Genomic DNA, 16759 nt, shown 5'->3' on the forward strand with positions numbered 1-16759 from the left:
TTGAGTTATAACGATCTACCGCCCTTGTGCGAGGTCAATATGCAAACTTCTCCCCATTACTCACACTTGAGCTCTCAGCATTAATCGAGGTTTGCATGGTTGCTTTTCTGTGACAACATGTTTCTACGCTTTGTGCGATCCGCAAATTCATCCGTCATAACCGCCCGTCACGAAGGATTTATTTTTTGTGTTACGTTCCTAGCTTGGTCTTGGCCATGACAACGCGGTGCCAAGGTTGTACAAGACTGTTGGGTTCAGACGGCTTTGCTCTATGCGTGCCGTGGCAGTAAACGACGGAGTATTTCGTCCGTTGCAGTAAGAAGCAGCTGACCGGCTTTATTATTTCGCTCATAGCAATTGTAATTACAAGGGTGTTTGTTATGTATTCGTTATAATATAAGACAGAAAAAGGTGGCTGAAACAAGATCAACAATGATAGGTACATCGCTCGGTATTTACTCCTCAATCAGAACGAAACTTGGCAGATCTACTGTCATGCCATAAAGTTGGCCCAAGTACTGTAAGATAAACTCTTTGTTTCTTTATATATAGTAATTGTTCAATAGGTACTTGAAAGTACCCTGGATATCAGTGTAAGTCGAACTCCACTTTTCCCGGCGCCTCAACCGCCCGCTCGCGCCGCCGGCCGCCGGAGGTTTTTGGTGTTTTTGAATAAGTCCCACCTTGCTACTTGCCCCTCAACCCCTCCCCCACGTACGTCCCTTACCTCTAGAGCTTGACCTGTCAAACTGATAAGGGCAACTTTCCAACGTCTTATCAAAAGCTTCTTTCCCCTCTTCAATTCCCGCGATAGAGCTCACAACAGCTGTCTGACTTTCTCTTCAAATAACCACATATTTATTCAATTCAATATGTCGCACTCTCACGATGGACAAACTCATTCCTATGATGGTTTCAATGCACAGGAGCATGGCCACTCGCATGAGATCCTTGATGGACCTGGTAGCTTTCTAGGTCGCGAGATGCCCATCGTTGAGGGACGAGAGTGGTCAGAGCGAGCCTTTACAATTGGAATCGGAGGGTAAGACCAACCGTTAACCTTAATTGCTTACAACATTTAACTAACATCTGCCAGTCCCGTCGGCTCCGGAAAGACCGCTCTCATGCTCGCCCTCTCCCTCGCTCTCCGAAAGGAATACTCTCTCGCTGCTGTGACAAACGACATCTTTACCCGCGAAGACGCAGAGTTCCTTACCCGAAACAAGGCTCTCCCACCTTCTCGTATCCGTGCCATTGAGACCGGTGGTTGCCCTCACGCCGCTGTCCGAGAGGATATCTCTCAGAACCTTGCTGCGCTGGAAGACTTGCACCGCGAGTTCGATACCGATTTGCTCCTCATTGAGTCGGGAGGTGATAACCTCGCAGCGAACTACAGCCGTGAATTGGCCGATTTCATCATCTACGTTATCGATGTCAGCGGTGGCGACAAGATCCCCAGAAAGGGTGGACCTGGTATTACACAGAGTGATCTGTTGGTTGTGAACAAGACCGACCTGGCAGAGCTCATTGGCGCCGATCTGGGCGTTATGGAGAGGGATGCTAGAAAGATTCGAGAGGGAGGACCCACGGTCTTTGCGCAGGTCAAGAATGATGTTGGTGTAGAACACATCATCAACTTGATCAAGAGCGCATGGAAGGCTAGTGGTGCAGAGGAACAGAGACGAAGCAAGGGAGGCCCAAGACCAACAGAGGGCCTCGAGCAGCTGGAATAAGAATAACATCACATAATCACTAAAATGAACGGCGATATTGGAAATATTTATGTAAAAGGGAAAACAAAAAACGCCAACTTTTTAAATCTAAGGTATACCGAGTGTCGTGATAATCTATGCCTGGTCATCCATCATCATATCGCCGTCCGCCTGCATCTTGCTAGTAGCAAAATCCAGTAGCGGTCCCTCCACGGGAATGGCATTTCGTGGCCACACCCGCTTGTACAAACTGACACCAATGGAGTCTTGAGGGTTGATACGTCCATCGAATGTAGCCTTGAAGTAACCATGTGTACCAAGAGGCTCCTTGATGAAACCGCTGCGTCCTCGCCTGGTCCACAGTGGCAGGGCCTTGAACCACTCGACGTCTTCTCTGTTGAAGAACATGTATCGGATGGTGACAATTCTCTTGTTGATATGGTAGGGGTGGCCGGTAAGGATGATGCGCTTTGCGATGACGCGAGATGTTGAGGGTGGGATGGCGGTTCCTGTACCGATGAGAGACATGCCAATGTGAGGGCCATCTTCCTCCTCGTTCCTCTCGACATCCTCGGCGGTGGTTCGCTTGAAGAATAGCACAGGCACGGCACCCCATGTTAGAGGACCCATGAAAGTCGCAATGGCTGATTGTCCAGGGTGGATGAATCGGCAGTACTTGTGGACATCGTTTGGTGTCTGTCCAGGCTGAGAGTATAGGGGCTTGATCACCATGCGGCGAGGTCCACACTGGACGATGAGCTCCTCCTTGGCCTTGATGGACTTGGTAAAGTCAGAGCTAAGGTTGAACAGGTAGTTGACAGCAGTCTTCTTGTTCTCATGTCGTAGAAGAGAGAAGAGTGTCAATGGCTTCTTGGGATCGTAGGTCTTCTCCTGGATGGGAGAAATACCCTTGATGTAGATGTGAACACGGGTTCCAGGCTCAACTCCACCGACCAAGGCCTCCCTTGTGACTTGTGACTTAGAAGATTGGTAGTTGGGGACTTGGAGAAGACGCCTCCACTCCTCAGGCTCATGTGCACGATCCTCAGACTCCTGCCACTTACTTGTTCGCAGACTCTTGAGACCACGGTAACGAGCCAGACGCTCGCGAGCTAGAACACCAGGGTGCAGCTCAATCTCGTCAGGAAACTCCATATCATCCAGCTCCTCAGTTCGCTTGCCTTCACGATATTTTGTGAGCTGCTTCATGTCTTCCTCTTCATCTGGCTCAATCATCATCTCCGACTGGGGATATTCTGAAGGAGCCCCCTCAGTACCTGGTGCAGGGGCGTAACCCTCAATACCATCCTCAGGGCGGGCTTGTTCAGCATCCTCATCAGGCATCTCGTAATCCTCCATATCAGACTCAGAGTCAGAGACGTCCTCCAGATACCAGGCTGACTGGTAGTTGGATGTACCCTTGGGCACTCGCTTCTTGATCTTTCTCGCCTCCTCCTCTTCGTCTGTGAAGTAGTGATGGTCATCGAGAAGAACACCCTTCTTCTCGCTTTGATCGGCCTCCATCTCAGCAACATCAGCGTCCATCATGACCTCCTCGGGGGCCAACTCCACCAACTCATCACGGTCGGCAGTGGACTCATCCAGAACCTTACCAGCCTCTTCGGGATCGATGGTCATCTCCTCACCCCTCTTCTTAACCTGCTTAGGCAGAGGAGCAGACTCGATCTTCTCAATCTGGAAAGTTCCCCAATCGCCAATTTGGACGAGACGATCGGCCTTGAGACCCTTGCCACGAACAATACCGGTGATAACTGTGGGCTCGGACTCAGAGTAGGCGAACTTGATATCTTCAGCAAGCATCCAACTCCTGTCATCTCTCCATCGGATACCCTTGGGTGTTGTGTTGCATAGTGATCGCATAAGGTTGGCGCATTCCTGTCGGTTCTCGATGCTGTAGAGCTTCTCCTGCTCAGGGTGGAAGTGAGTGATGAAGGACCTGAGAGATCCCAAAACGCTCTGTCGCTGCTTAGCGGGCTCGACCTTGTCAAGACCCTCAACAATAGTGAAGAGAGTGGACATGCCCTGGCTTTCGACACTGCGCAAGATCAACTCTCCAAGCTCGTCAACCTCGACATCGGCGGACAGAACGACAATAACGAAATCGGCCACTCGGGCGGCATCAAGACAGGCGTTCAAGTCTCGCTCGATAGGAATGTACTGAAGCTTTTGCTTAAATCGATCGACCGACACTCGATAGTTGCCGCCTTCAGCGTTGTCTTCGATATCGACACTGTTGTTCAAGTGCTTGATCGTGGCGTTCAGATCGGTGCCAGCGCAAAGAGGGATAAGAGCGACATGTCGAGGAGCGCCATCCTTTCCAGCGAAAACCAAGTTCTCCTTGACTTGTTCCTTGTGCTTGTTCAAACGAGCCTGCTTAGCCTGGTTGCGTCGGTCGAATTTGGACATGACTTGTTGGTGAGGAGTCTTTCGGTTTCCCTTTTCGTTGGAAATTCGACCTGTAGAAATGTTAGAATGGCGATTCTTTTGGTTTAATACATGAAGGAAGGAGTCCTACCCTTTGCGCGGTCTCTCAACTCATGCTTGGAGGCAGCCCTTGACTTGAAGGACTTGTGTGTGACCTTGGTGGTCGGCCTATGGGAGTGAGCCACTGCGGTAGGCATCTTGCTTTCGCCTCCGGCTTTAAATCGAAATGGTAGCGAAGCCAGATTGAGCGACAGAAAAATATCGAATTCCGTGTGAATTACAGGCAGAATGATGGCAATATCGTCGATATTGTAGGCGGTGATGGCGGGGTTAAATCCAAAATATTTTTGTGTTTATCGATAGTGGCGGTTGATGGCTGGACATAAAGAAACCCTTATACATTTAGTCCCGAGTCTTATTCGTCTTGAGACGAGAAAATGAATTGAGATCATAATCTATTCAAATTTGAATCTATAGCTCATCTAATCATGTTAATACTGACGACTTACAGCATCGAATTTAATTATTCACCTGATTCTACTAGATATACCGTCACTTGGACATGACATGGCGGTTATAGTATAAAGATGGTTTATTCTGTCATCTCATAGTGGAGCCACTCAGCCAATAGACTCTACACGATAAGCTGTGAATTTTTTTGTCGATAAGGAAAGTTGTATGCCAATCCATTCTGCCGTCCAGCTTCAAGTTACCTTTTTCTTAAGTGAGCGCGTCCACGATACAAAAATATGGAGGTCGACAGAGTTGATACGACCACTTCCAAAGTGCGCGACAATGGCGCACTCGCCGTTGAAGGCGCCCGAACGGAACTCGTTCCTCGCAGTGACCGAGAACGTGCTCGTCGAATTCGAGAAGCCCACAAGGCCTACGGTCGAGGCAAGAAGGTCAACCTCAAGGCGATCAAGGACAAGAAGCTTCGCAGAAACTTGAAGCATCTCGAGAGCAAGTACGAGGATGCTACACTCAAGGCCAAGGATGCAGAGATTTTGCTCGAGCACACGTCGGGTTTTCTCGAGGCCGAGGACGAGCTGGAACGAACATACAAGGTCCGACAAGACGATATTACCTCTGGTGTAGCGGTGGGCACTGCGCAGAAGCGATTCGAACTTACGCTGGATCAACTAGGACCCTACCAGTTTGATTACTCGAGGAATGGGCGGGACCTGTTGCTCGGTGGTCGAAAGGGACATGTTGCGACAATGGATTGGCGAGAAGGCAAGCTTGGCTGTGAGCTGCAGTTGAACGAGACGATCCGGGACGTGAAATGGCTACACAACAACCAGTACTTTGCTGTCGCGCAGAAGAAGTACGTCTACATCTACGATCACAATGGCGTGGAACTGCACACCCTGAAAAAACACCAGGAGGTGTCTCACATGGAGTTTCTGCCGTACCACTACCTCTTAGCAACAGTTGTAAGTACCTACATTTTCGCACAAATTTTCTGTTACTAACGAATATCAGGGCTCTTCAGGTTTCCTCAAATATCAGGATACGTCAACTGGTCAATTAGTCGCCGAGATTCCTACCCGATTAGGCCAACCTTGCGCCCTCAAACAAAACCCCTGGAACGCCGTTTTACACGTCGGCCACCAGAACGGAGCGGTTACACTATGGTCACCTAATTCATCAGACCCTCTCGTCAAGCTGTTAGCACACCGAGGACCCGTTCGAGATCTGGCCGTCGATCGTGAAGGTCGATACATGGTCTCGACGGGCCAAGATCAGAAGATGGCAGTTTGGGATCTCAGAATGTTGCGCGAAGTCAACAGTTACTTCACACGCCAACCAGCTTCGTCAGTGGCAATCTCCGATACAGGCTTGACAGCTATTGGTTGGGGTACTCAAACAACCATCTGGAAGGGTCTCTTCGATAAGAACGCCCCTGTCCAAGAAAAGGTTCAGAGCCCTTACATGGCGTGGGGTGGTGAGGGTAAGCGCATTGAGCGCGTACGATGGTGTCCCTTTGAAGATGTTCTCGGTATCGGTCACGACTCTGGCTTCTCCTCCATCATTGTTCCTGGTGCTGGTGAGGCCAACTACGACGCTCTGGAAGTCAACCCATTCGAGACTGCCAAGCAACGACAAGAGTCCGAAGTCAAGGGTCTGCTCAACAAGCTGCAGCCCGATATGATTGCCCTCGACCCCAACTACATCGGAACCCTGGACTTGCGATCCGAGAAGCAGCGTCGTGCCGAAAAGGACCTTGACGCTCCTGCTGCAGACATCGCCGAGGAGATCCGCAAGCGAGCAAGAGGCAAGAATGGTGCGCTCAAGAAGTACCTGCGCAAGCAGCGAAAGAAGAACATTATCGACGAGAAGAGAATGCACGTGGACGAGATTTGGAACGAGCAGCAGGTCAAGAAGAACAAGAAGGAGCTCGAGGCCGAGGCCGATCTGGGACCGGCGTTGTCAAGGTTTGCCAAAAAGGAGTAATAGACTTTCATGTACAAATGCGAATGCGAATAATACCCTTTATCACAGAAAACACGATTCTCACAAGTGAAAAAGTGCTGTCTTTTTTTTAATCTATCAAATATTCGCTTGAATGTCTATAATTGTAGTACTTTTAAGAATCCGGTCCCAATTCGTAATCCAGTGCATATCTTCGTATGTGTACACCCTCAAATCTGACGTCTCTATTCGTTCCGTTATTTAGAGCAGCTTCAGTCCACCAGTGACCTGGTCGACAAGGCTGCGAGGAGCAGGTCCAACGCCCAGCACCGTCATGCTACCCGCCTCGATCTGTGTTCGGCCAGCGTCCTGGATCACTTCAGCAGTGAGACCCAGAGATCGTGCCTTGCGTCGGAGCTCGAGGATTTCGTCCTGGCTCTTGACTTGCACAGCGATCTTGGCCTGGCCGAGACGCTCCCATCGCTTGAGGATCTGGGCTTGGGGAGAGTTGGCGGGAGCGCGGACGAGAGACTTGTAGCATGCGAGGGTAGCATGGGAGCATTGAGCAGCGATTTTGCCTATGAAAGTTGACAGTTAGCGTTTTTCGTCGAATTTATGGGATATATCCAACATACCCTTTGTCATGCCGAGATCTGTTCGCACGACAAGAACAAGCTTGCACTCCTCGCCGTTATCCTTAACAACAGGCTCCTTCTTCTCCTCATCGGCAGCCTTCAAGCCCTGCTTGCGATCGGCGTCGGGGCCGTTGGCCCAGTTGGGTGCATGGTCGAGCACAGTATCGTCTTCGTCAACATCGCTTTCGTCGCTCTCGACAGGATCGTGCAGGGCGCGCCGACGCTCTTCGACTAGGGAAGGCGAAATGAGATAGCCACGGATGGTATAGATACCGAAAGCGTAGCCTGTGAGGACGGCCACGACGGCCGTGGAGATGATTACTCCTGTTTGCTCGCCTTGATTCATGGTGATTGACAAAGAGGGTAGCGAATAGAATTGGGTTGAAAGGCTGGTTTAGCTTGTGATACTGTTTGGTGGTTTGTGATGGAGCTAGGTTGGTTACATCACGTGGGGCAGCTATGACAATGACTATGTCGAGGAAAATCTCAAGAACGTTTCAGTTTGTATCATGATGTTTCGAAGAATATGAAATTACTTGCTTTTATCCTTGAATCACTTCATCAATAACTCTCATTAAACCGATAACGACATTACCAATGGCATAAAGTATTCCCGGCGCAGCCGTTCGAAGTTCCAACTTCCAGTGGGAAAACTGCTATACACACTCCTCTTACACATGGTAATGGTATTACTGTGATGTAAACAAGTTATTATATCTTCTCTAGTCCTGTTGAGATCTCACATCACTAGGACACCACGCTGGATGTATCCTGTCTCGTCAACCAAGGGGTGACAGCCAAACAACTTGGAAAAGTGATTGAGACAAGCACTTCGCGCCTCCATATGACCCTTCTTCATGCTAATCCCGACTTTGGGGACAAAATTGTAATACTTTTCATGTCCATTGATGAGAAGAGGCCCTTCGCCGGTGAGCAGTCCGTGGACATAGTTCAGCGCAAGGTCCTCGCAGTTGAAGCCCTCATCAACATATTCCCTGATCTGCGTCATGATGGTATCGTTGGACGAATAATAGTCGAGGAACGAGATATGCGAAAATGCAAGGTTTGTCAAAACCATGTTATAGTCGTCCTGGCCCTTCTTGCTAGAGCAAAAGGTGTAACGATGGTATCCGAACGTGTCCACAGGTGAACACCGAGCGAGAGCGCCAACCATTCGATTCCTGCCGAACTTTCGCCATGTCTGGAAGACAAATTCGAGATCGTTGGGACGGTAGTAGACATCATCGTCTGAGAGCAGAATCGCCTGTGTCTTGTACTCAGGATCGGGCCAGAGCTTCTCGTTGAGGCTGTTGCGCTTCGACTTTCGGTATCGAACTGGGACACCGTACTTGGAAACAAAGTCTGGTGGTGGGTAGTTTTCGACGTCGTTCCAGACGATGACTACCTCGAGAAGTGAAGGTACATCCTCGCTTAGGATGATGCTGAGAGTCTCTTCAAGTTCCTTTGGTCGTTGGTAAGTTTGCATGGCGATGCTGTAACAGATTCAACGTTAGCATTTTCGCAGTCGAGGAGATGGAGGGAACGTACGTAAACTTATCATCTCGAAGGTTTTCGTACTTGTGCCTCGACACATCCCAAATCTCTCTTGTTCCATTGATCCCCTTGCTCTCACACGTCGGATACCGTCCAATCTTTTGGATAACCTTTGGTATGAACCACCCAGCGTTGGTGTACTTTCCCGTAAGAACAATGAGCGAGACGACCAAAGTAAAAGCAGCAAGGATGGTCGTTGTCTTTCGAAAAGCTCGCGACTTTACAACCTCTGGTGCATGAGCCTTCACCCACTCGACCTTTTCCGCAACCCTCCTCCTGAGGGGCTGCGCTTTCTCCGTGAAGGAGACTGAAGGCTTCAACATTGTTGTTGGTTGCAAAGACTTCGAATATTGTCCCATGATGTTTTAAATAGGGGTGGCGGCGGAAAGAAGGGCTGTTTCCAAGGGAGATGTGTACGGGAGAGGCGTCTGGTATGTATCGATCGGGAATTGCTGGGTAAGGATGGTCAATTTGTTTGTTGGAATCTTGTTATATGAGTCAAATCTGTTTCACATAACCATCATCTTGATATCTTGGCGTCCTCAGAAGCAAGTCTTTCAGCTCAAATCATCGTCGAGAATGGCGAGAACACATGTGAAGCCAAGATAGATAGCGCCGAGGCAGAAAAAGAAATGGTCGTGTAGCCAACTGGAATATTTCGTTGTTGGCTCGACTTACACGGGTACAGCATGTAGTACATACATATAATCCTCCCTTGCTTCGCATCCCTTGACTCGGGCTCCAAGTTAAGTCTAAGTCTAAGTCTGATTCGCACAAGTCAACTCTAGCAACCTCTTCCATGCGAATGTACCAATAGTAGCAAAGTGTTGTCGCACGTAGAGACATTTTTATCCAAAATGAGGAGTGGCTTTCATCTCTTGCTAGCAAGTCGTTTGACCCAATGTCACAGTTGTAGTCTGTGGTTCGTCTTGTTCCATTCTTTGACTAGACTCAACATGGAAAGGATTGGACGGGTAATTAGTTGAAATAGTGCTGAGACTCTTATCTCAAAAGCACATGCGTAGGACCATAGTAAACATGATCTTTTGGACACTCGAGACATAGCATAGCTTGTGTTCAGAACATGTTACCAAAAAGCCAAACACAACAATATCCAAGTACTACAAGCCAAGATCTTAGAGGTTTGTGCAACCATAGAAACCCCCTGCAAGTCTATCCATAGCGGCTGACGGACGCCACTATCAAGCCCTCCCCTGCATGCTACATGGGAATTAATGAGAAGGAAAGCTCCGCCGAAGCTAGTTTACCCTGTAGCCTTCTTTAGACTGTCACTCAGCTCTGATAAGCCTGGGAAAAGACATGGCATGTCATAAAGAGAAGTTGCAGAAAATGTAGAAGAAGAAGAAGAAGAGTGTTGAATCATATATAGTTGACTACACAACATGTCCATATTCTCTGCGTGGTGACATTGACCTTATCTCACCAAATATGCTTGGTTGTTGGCTGAACATTCACGTCCGTACTGATTGTTGGTTCATTGATCCAGCCCTATACAACCGCGGACAAGACCAGCTGATGAATAGGGTGCTGATACGCTTCGCATAATGGTACACTAAGAACCGCAATTTGTAAGAGTTGATTCGTAAACAAAGTCTGGTAAGGACATCAAACCCATGACTGAGAACCGAGAGCTTACCCTTCAGCCCACTTTTCCAGTAGTCCTATAGTAACATAAAGTTTGTCCAACCAACCACATCTGAACCACATCAAAAGCAACTCTTAAACACAACTCGCATCTTATTACGCAATACTCGTTTCTGAATGACTTGACATTATAATGAGCGAAAACAACGCTCTCATAGTAGGCATCTCAGGATGTTCTTCAAGCGGGAAAACCACTCTTGCGAGACTACTGCGGGACATTTTCCCCAACACTTTTATCCTGCATGAAGATGACTTTTATAGACCCGAGAATGAGTATGTTACCCTACAAACTATACCTATGAATCTTGGCTAATAGCAGTTTAGATTGCCTACAAAGAATGGTCTTTTAGACTGGGATTGTGCCGAGTCTCTCGATATCCCTGCCATGGCTGAATCCCTCGCTTATATCCGCCAACACGCTGCCTTTCCTGTAAGTCCCATACCATAACGTTTAACCTCATTGACTTACACTCGATAGCCTAGTCTTGATTCTAAGGAGGATAAGAACTCTGTGGGAAAGTGTCCTGTCCCAGATGCTATAATTGAAGCCCAGCGCGCCAAAGTAGACGCTGCTCTAGGACCAGACCACCCGCTCCGCAATAACCTTCGTCTGTGTCTCCTGGACGGATTTCTTCTTTTTTCACCCTCCATGGCCGCTGTAAAGCCTAATTTAGACATCAAACTCTTTTTGAGAACGACGTATGCAAAAGCCAAAGCGAGAAGAGAGGCTAGAGATGGATATGTCACTCTTGAAGGATTTTGGGCGGATCCTCCGGGTTACGTGGATAAGATCGTTTGGCCCAATTATGTAGAGGAACATGCTTGGATGTTTGAGAATGGTAATGTAGAGGAGGAGTTCAAGAAGGATGTTCTGGATAGGGAAGGGATCAAAGTGCAGAGTGATGGGGGTGCTGATGGAGATATTGAAATGACATTTGAGTGGACAGTGAACACTATCTTGGAAGAACTTGGAAAGCAAGTCTAGATAGAACAAAAGAACATCAAGATACCAAATTCAATTCTATATAGCTCAGTGATGTTACAAGCAATGGCCTGTTTCTATAAGCCTTCTACGGCCCTCCCTCTGTCTCGTGTCTACCTAAGAAAGGTCCATTGCAACAAGAAACCGCTCCACTTCATCCTGCGCCGCTTGTTCTGCCCGTCTCTGCTCCGCTTTCAAAAGGTTTACGGCCTCTTCGGCAGCCTTGGCCGTGGCCTCAATCTTATTGAGTGCCCCTGACACGACTCCCACGATACGATCTCCAACCTTGACTGTGCAGAGGTACTCCTTGATAGGTCCGTCAACCAGAGTACAGTCATAGAACATTTTCTCGTTGACCGATAGTTTGGTGAGCTCTTCTTTGGGGTGTTGTACGTGGATATTGTCATTGAGAATCCGGTCGAGGTAGGGCAAGATGCCGAATTTGTGAAGGAAGGCTGTGCATGTTTCCATGTTTCCCGAATCAACCCAAATGGCACCCAGAACAGCTTCTATAAGATCGGAGTAGAATTTCTTGGGATGGAGACGTGCGAGAAGTGTCCATGGATAATGTGTACCATTCATTCTAGCCGCATTGATTTCATCTTGAAGACTCTCAAATCTTGCTTGGGTTTCTTTCATAATTCTACCCATCTCTTGAGAGTTGTGGCGCATGAATTTCCAAATGGGAAGAGATACTTCTGTGGATACTGGCTCGCCGTCCTCGAATTCGATATCGGGTCGAAGCAATCCGTATTGCATGTTTGTAAACGCGAGGAACTCAGCATTAACCATGGCGGTCTTGATCATGTGTAGGCGTCCATGGGGCACTGGTGGATCGAACTGGTACATCCGGGTTACGACGATACAGTCGAGAACCGCATCTCCAAGAAACTCGAGTTGTTCATAAGATCGCTGCTGCGTATCAGCCGCATAAGATCCGTGGGTCATTGCCTCAATGAGTAGAGACTTCTTCTCAAATGTGTACCCAATTAGCTCTTCCAAAGGCTCCATCGTGGGGGGTAATTGTACGTCGCTAAGTGCTTCTCGGAATAGTATGTCCCTGGCGACTCCGTCATTATACCAGTTGCACTTGGAGCCTAAGAAGACTTTGATACACTCCAGAGCTTTGTTCATACCTCCATCCTGGTAAGAGGCTCCAACAAGTGCTTCGACCACATCAGCAAGAACCTTTGGGCCAATAAACCTTGATGCGCCCTCGGCTGGCTTCACATCTAGAAAGTCGTCCTGATACAGCGGTCGCCATTTGAGACCAGTGTACGGGTTGGTTATAATAAATTTCGATAGGCCTGTCTCGAGGCACATACGAGTCAATCGGTTATTGGAGACTAGCTGATCTTTGAAATGGTTGAGGAGGCCTTCCGGCCAAAAGGGGTCTTTAACACTGATCAGTATAGGCAACGGTGGAAGGATTTGAGAGACTTACGTTCAGAGTACGCCTGAGTAACCGTGCAAAACTTCAAAATTGAATCACCCAAGAACTCAAGACGTTCATATTCAACAGGCTCCGCAGCGCTACGTGAGCTGATGGCTTCGATCACCAACTGCAAGTCTGTTATACCCACTGGCGCCAATATTGTCGAGGACAGTTCCGACGTGATGAGCTGAACCTCCAATTCATGAATGATGCAAGGAATAAGCATGCCGCACTTAGCGGCACGGCGAGGAACCTCATCGACGGTCGCTTGGGAAATGGGGATAACCCAGCGGTACGGTTTGGTACTGGCGCTCCGAGTCTGGCCGTGAAAAAAATCATGCAATAGGTCCGATCTGCGCGTCCATTGCTCTACAACGAGATATTGTTCTTCTGGAGCATCTTCGTATTCTGAAAATGGATGCTTGACTTGCTCTTTGAGCGGTTTTGAGGGGATCGTTCGGACGTAGTGGTAGGGGGTCTTTCTAGCGTCCCGAACTAGAACTCTTTTTTCCAATACAGCATCAATGCTTTCATTGAAGGGTATGGATCCGATACGATCCAGAGAAAGGTCCCTATTCTCATAGATGAGTTTGATCACATGATCCCTGTCTTCCACGTTCCAGCGGTGGCCAAAATGCATCGCTAATAGGATAGATGTATGATCCGGCAAGTCCAAGCATTCTGCATGGGAGATTCTCTTGATTGAGGTGCATTTGACATGCCACGTAAGTCCTTCTTGGGGATAGACGGTGATGTCACGAGGTTGAGGAAGCTCCACAGGCAGGGCAATATTGAAACGAAGAGGAGTAACGTACTCGTGGTCGAAGAACTCATAAGAATAGAGCCATTTATCATTGGCTGTCTGCCATTTTTGTGCAACGTCTCGCCATGGGTTGAATAGAAGTTCGGGTCGAGTGAGCTGCACCTCTTCTTCTGCTCCTTTCGAGTCCGCGTTAAGGGGAAGGAGGTGATCACCAATCAGTCCTTCTTGGTACAGCCCGACGAATGCAACGAAAGCTGCCTCTTTCTGTGCATTCTTTTCAGATCTCCATCCGCCTCTGCCCTGGGTCTTGCGGAGGTGCCGAGGCAGAGCAGCCGGAAGAGTAACCGTGGCGCTAAAACCCGGAGGTGCTGTTCCCTGTTCTGTCTTTTGGTAAACGTACACAGGTCTTTGATCCACGTAGTCCCGTCGGAACACCTTGCTGCAGAAATGTTCGAGGTGTTGGCGAGCGTTCTCGAGATCCAGTCTAGCTCCTGTATTTGGAATAACCAAGGACATCGAGCTCGTCGCTTCAGTGCGAGCCTCTATCTCTAGTCTGTCCAACTCTTCTCTTTCCTGCTCATACTGACTCTTCATCTCAGCCTCTAGAGAATCCCATTCCTGAACGTCAGATGTAGATTTAGTAAGTACAATCATCTTTGAATTCTTTCTGCGAGCCCGTCCGCGGCGTTGGATGTGGGATTTGAGGGTGGTTGTCTCGTCGAAACAGACGACGAGGTTGCACGCCGCAACGTCGATGCCCTCTTCAAGGACACTCGTCGAAACCAGAAGATTGATGACACCTGATTTGAAGTCGCGCAATGTCTCGGTACTTGAACTAGGCATATATTCATGGATGTTCTGCTTATGAACTTTTGTAGATGAAAATCCCACTACTGAACTGGCACGATACCGCTTTCGAATCTCAGGGTGCTCTTTTAACAGAGAGCCAAGGACGTTGGCGGCAACCCTCGATCTGACGAATATGATACCGACCGTGTCCTCATCAGCTGTAAGGAGTTCATGAATTAGTTTGTTCGTCTTGTCAGACAAGTTGTGTGTGGCCGGTAGTTTGGGTTGATGGGGACTAGCAGCGATCTGTCTCATATGCCCTGCGAGATAGGTTCTGTCCTCGTTGTTCCAGGCATCGTTGAGTTTCGATGACGAGTCGACCCTCTGTAGGAATATATTGACCAAGTCAGAGATGTACTTGTCGGCGGCCCAAGGTCCAAGTTCACTAAGAATGTCCTTGCTTTTGTTCCAAAACGCCTTCAGCTGCTTCTGAGAGAAGGTCCCGTGTTTCATCAACAAAGATAGTACTTCAGGTCCGGTGCTCGCGTTCTTAGCGATGAGCTCTCGGATTTTTGTGATACTTGGATCTTTTGTGATGTCCATCGCCAAGTATTCAGACCGTAGAGTCTGCATTAAGGGGGTTCGAGCTGGATGTTCTTCTACATCGTACAGTACCCGGGAAAGATCGGGCTTATTGACGTGACGGAGTAGCTCTTCCCGATTAACCGTTGGAGTGATACATATCGCATCCATGGTGATTTCGAGCTCGCGGATCTCATCGTGCCTCGACCTCGACTGCACCGGGCTAGCTGTTAAACCCAGAATAACAGGCACGGGCATGCCAGCACTCTTGTGTCTGTGATAGTGATTCACCATGATCTTTCGACCACCGCTATTCTTCACGCAATTGTGAACTGCAAGCAAGTCAGTAATAGTACTACCAGTGTCGGCGTTATCCCACCTTCATCGAACACGATAAGAGACAGCATGTCTATCCTGACAAATGCATGGTCCAGTGCATCTCGCAGGACGTCAAAGGTTGAGACAACAACGCGAGTCCCGTGGAGGATACGGGGCCAGACATCCTCAGACCATGTGTCAATGTTTAACTGCCCAGTCAGCAGTCTCATTGACACCGACGGCATTTGTATTTGAAGAACGTCGTACTGCTGTTCGCATAGCGATACTGTCTTGCCTAAGAACCAGACGATCTCCCTTTGTTAGTTTTGTCTGTAAAGGGATGTTTCTTTGTTCACCGACCTTGTCTGGTGCACATGTGTCAAGTTCGTGTTGGATGCGCATCACGGCCCTGCGAGTCACAATCAGTCAGTCTCCCTCTTGTTTTGATGACATGAAAACAACATACACTTGAGTTTTACCGCTTCCTGTGTCCATCTTATCAAGTCAGCGAATGATTTCAAATGGATGATACTCGGAATAACTTACTGCAACGATGATATTCCTTTCGAGGCTCCGTTCCAACATCTCTCGCTGGTAACCGCGGGGATTTACCACCTCTGAGCTGGGTGTCACCTGCTGATCCTCGACCTCATCGTCTTGCTCTTCCTCAATGAACTTATCATCGGAGTCAATAGATATGAGTGTTTCCGCGTCAGGAACATTGGTTATTGTCTCCCTCCCGTCGGCAACAGATATCTCAACAACTGAGGATCCTAGTGTTTTGATCTCGGAGTCTGGGATAGAATATGCGTCCACCATGACCTTATCTGTGGAAGACATTCTGATCTGTTGAAGACCCCTGTGGGCTAATCTCAGTTTGTGAAAGGCAGGCCCCCAAGATGAGTTTATTCTGATAAAAAGTAGATGATCAAAACTGTGAGAAGTAAGACGTCTTATGTAACGATGGGTTCTCAAAAGCATACAGAAAGATGCTAAAATATGATGGTTCGGCGGATAACAAAAAGAGAATGTGTAGGAGTGATGTTGCGAGAGCCAGGTCCCGAGCGAGTGATATAAAGAGGTAGAGTTCTTTGTAGGGAAGGCGTAGTCGTGCCTGTGACTGATACTTAGTTGTGAGTGCAGGAGGTCGACCGGGACTTAATACCGTTACAGAAGGCACTCTGCAATAAAAATGGAAATGGGAGGGAGGCTTATGATCTGTGTAGGAGGCGCAGGAAGAGGTCTATTATAGGAGGCCAGCCAACAGGTCCGAGGCGGCAGTGATTCACGGCCAACGAGATATGCGTGGATTGCTGTGTAGAGCGGAATTGCCCAATATTTCAGTTGGAGTTTAGAGGCGAAGAGGTTGAAAAGAAACATACAATAGGTCAACTCTAATTTGGGTCCAACTTAATAGCCGATTGATGTTATTTACTACTGAAATCGTCTTAACTTTGTCTGGCT

At 48.4% G+C, this 16759-nt stretch overlaps 7 protein-coding genes across 7 annotated transcripts; 3 read left to right on the forward strand and 4 right to left on the reverse strand.

Moving 5' to 3' along the window:
• Positions 1 to 428: 428 nt before the first annotated feature.
• EDB82DRAFT_501689 (CobW/HypB/UreG, nucleotide-binding domain-containing protein) lies at positions 429 to 1778 on the forward strand. Its single transcript, XM_025736148.2, has 2 exons — positions 429 to 1042; positions 1097 to 1778. Exons 1-2 carry the CDS (start codon positions 873 to 875, stop codon positions 1731 to 1733), a joined length of 807 nt encoding a protein of 268 aa, XP_025586784.2. The 5' UTR covers positions 429 to 872; the 3' UTR covers positions 1734 to 1778.
• On the reverse strand, positions 1779 to 4477 carry EDB82DRAFT_537299 (uncharacterized protein). The gene is made up of 2 exons (XM_025736149.2): positions 4249 to 4477; positions 1779 to 4189 (listed from the first exon to the last, which is right to left on the reverse strand). The coding sequence occupies exons 1-2, from the start codon at positions 4352 to 4354 to the stop codon at positions 1848 to 1850; spliced, it is 2448 nt and encodes an 815-aa protein (XP_025586785.1). The 5' UTR covers positions 4355 to 4477; the 3' UTR covers positions 1779 to 1847.
• A 353-nt stretch (positions 4478 to 4830) lies between these two features.
• Positions 4831 to 6670, forward strand: EDB82DRAFT_501692 (WD40-repeat-containing domain protein). Its single transcript, XM_025736150.2, has 2 exons — positions 4831 to 5593; positions 5643 to 6670. Exons 1-2 carry the CDS (start codon positions 4907 to 4909, stop codon positions 6612 to 6614), a joined length of 1659 nt encoding a protein of 552 aa, XP_025586786.1. The 5' UTR covers positions 4831 to 4906; the 3' UTR covers positions 6615 to 6670.
• EDB82DRAFT_501693 (peptidyl-tRNA hydrolase PTH2-domain-containing protein) lies at positions 6671 to 7701 on the reverse strand. Its single transcript, XM_025736151.2, has 2 exons — positions 7208 to 7701; positions 6671 to 7150 (listed from the first exon to the last, which is right to left on the reverse strand). The coding sequence occupies exons 1-2, from the start codon at positions 7551 to 7553 to the stop codon at positions 6834 to 6836; spliced, it is 663 nt and encodes a 220-aa protein (XP_025586787.1). The 5' UTR covers positions 7554 to 7701; the 3' UTR covers positions 6671 to 6833.
• Positions 7702 to 7718: 17 nt separating this feature from the next.
• EDB82DRAFT_537302 (glycosyl transferase family 64 domain-containing protein) lies at positions 7719 to 9084 on the reverse strand (the record flags this gene model as incomplete). The annotated part of the gene is made up of 2 exons (XM_025736155.2): positions 7719 to 8700; positions 8756 to 9084. 2 exons carry the CDS (start codon positions 9082 to 9084, stop codon positions 7947 to 7949), a joined length of 1083 nt encoding a protein of 360 aa, XP_025586789.2. The 3' UTR covers positions 7719 to 7946.
• Positions 9085 to 10469: 1385 nt separating this feature from the next.
• EDB82DRAFT_501698 (P-loop containing nucleoside triphosphate hydrolase protein) lies at positions 10470 to 11448 on the forward strand. Its single transcript, XM_025736156.2, has 3 exons — positions 10470 to 10699; positions 10751 to 10856; positions 10905 to 11448. Exons 1-3 carry the CDS (start codon positions 10560 to 10562, stop codon positions 11409 to 11411), a joined length of 753 nt encoding a protein of 250 aa, XP_025586790.1. The 5' UTR covers positions 10470 to 10559; the 3' UTR covers positions 11412 to 11448.
• Positions 11449 to 11525: 77 nt separating this feature from the next.
• On the reverse strand, positions 11526 to 16135 carry EDB82DRAFT_525497 (uncharacterized protein; the record flags this gene model as incomplete). Its single annotated transcript, XM_025736157.2, has 6 exons — positions 11526 to 12802; positions 12853 to 15309; positions 15357 to 15606; positions 15656 to 15704; positions 15762 to 15790; positions 15842 to 16135. 6 exons carry the CDS (start codon positions 16133 to 16135, stop codon positions 11526 to 11528), a joined length of 4356 nt encoding a protein of 1451 aa, XP_025586791.1.
• Between the last annotated feature and the right edge of the window lie 624 nt (positions 16136 to 16759).

The sequence above is a fragment of the Fusarium venenatum genome (genome assembly GCF_020744135.1).
Source record: "Fusarium venenatum strain MPI-CAGE-CH-0201 chromosome Unknown EDB82scaffold_2, whole genome shotgun sequence".
Lineage (NCBI taxonomy): Eukaryota > Fungi > Ascomycota > Sordariomycetes > Hypocreales > Nectriaceae > Fusarium > Fusarium venenatum.

Excerpts from the sequence above, each read along its gene's own strand:
- EDB82DRAFT_501689 (XM_025736148.2), top strand. The coding sequence starts at position 873 with ATGTCGCACTCTCACGATGGACAAACTCATTCCTATGATGGTTTCAAT. Across the intron at positions 1,043-1,096 it reads TTTACAATTGGAATCGGAGG|TCCCGTCGGCTCCGGAAAGA; the intron begins GTAAGACCAACC and ends AACATCTGCCAG.
- EDB82DRAFT_537299 (XM_025736149.2), bottom strand. The coding sequence starts at position 4,354 with ATGCCTACCGCAGTGGCTCACTCCCATAGGCCGACCACCAAGGTCACA. Across the intron at positions 4,190-4,248 it reads GTTGAGAGACCGCGCAAAGG|GTCGAATTTCCAACGAAAAG; the intron begins GTAGGACTCCTT and ends ACATTTCTACAG.
- EDB82DRAFT_501692 (XM_025736150.2), top strand. The coding sequence starts at position 4,907 with ATGGAGGTCGACAGAGTTGATACGACCACTTCCAAAGTGCGCGACAAT. Across the intron at positions 5,594-5,642 it reads ACTACCTCTTAGCAACAGTT|GGCTCTTCAGGTTTCCTCAA; the intron begins GTAAGTACCTAC and ends AACGAATATCAG.
- EDB82DRAFT_501693 (XM_025736151.2), bottom strand. The coding sequence starts at position 7,553 with ATGAATCAAGGCGAGCAAACAGGAGTAATCATCTCCACGGCCGTCGTG. Across the intron at positions 7,151-7,207 it reads AGATCTCGGCATGACAAAGG|GCAAAATCGCTGCTCAATGC; the intron begins GTATGTTGGATA and ends CAACTTTCATAG.
- EDB82DRAFT_501698 (XM_025736156.2), top strand. The coding sequence starts at position 10,560 with ATGAGCGAAAACAACGCTCTCATAGTAGGCATCTCAGGATGTTCTTCA. Across the intron at positions 10,700-10,750 it reads TTTTATAGACCCGAGAATGA|ATTGCCTACAAAGAATGGTC; the intron begins GTATGTTACCCT and ends ATAGCAGTTTAG. Across the intron at positions 10,857-10,904 it reads GCCAACACGCTGCCTTTCCT|CCTAGTCTTGATTCTAAGGA; the intron begins GTAAGTCCCATA and ends TACACTCGATAG.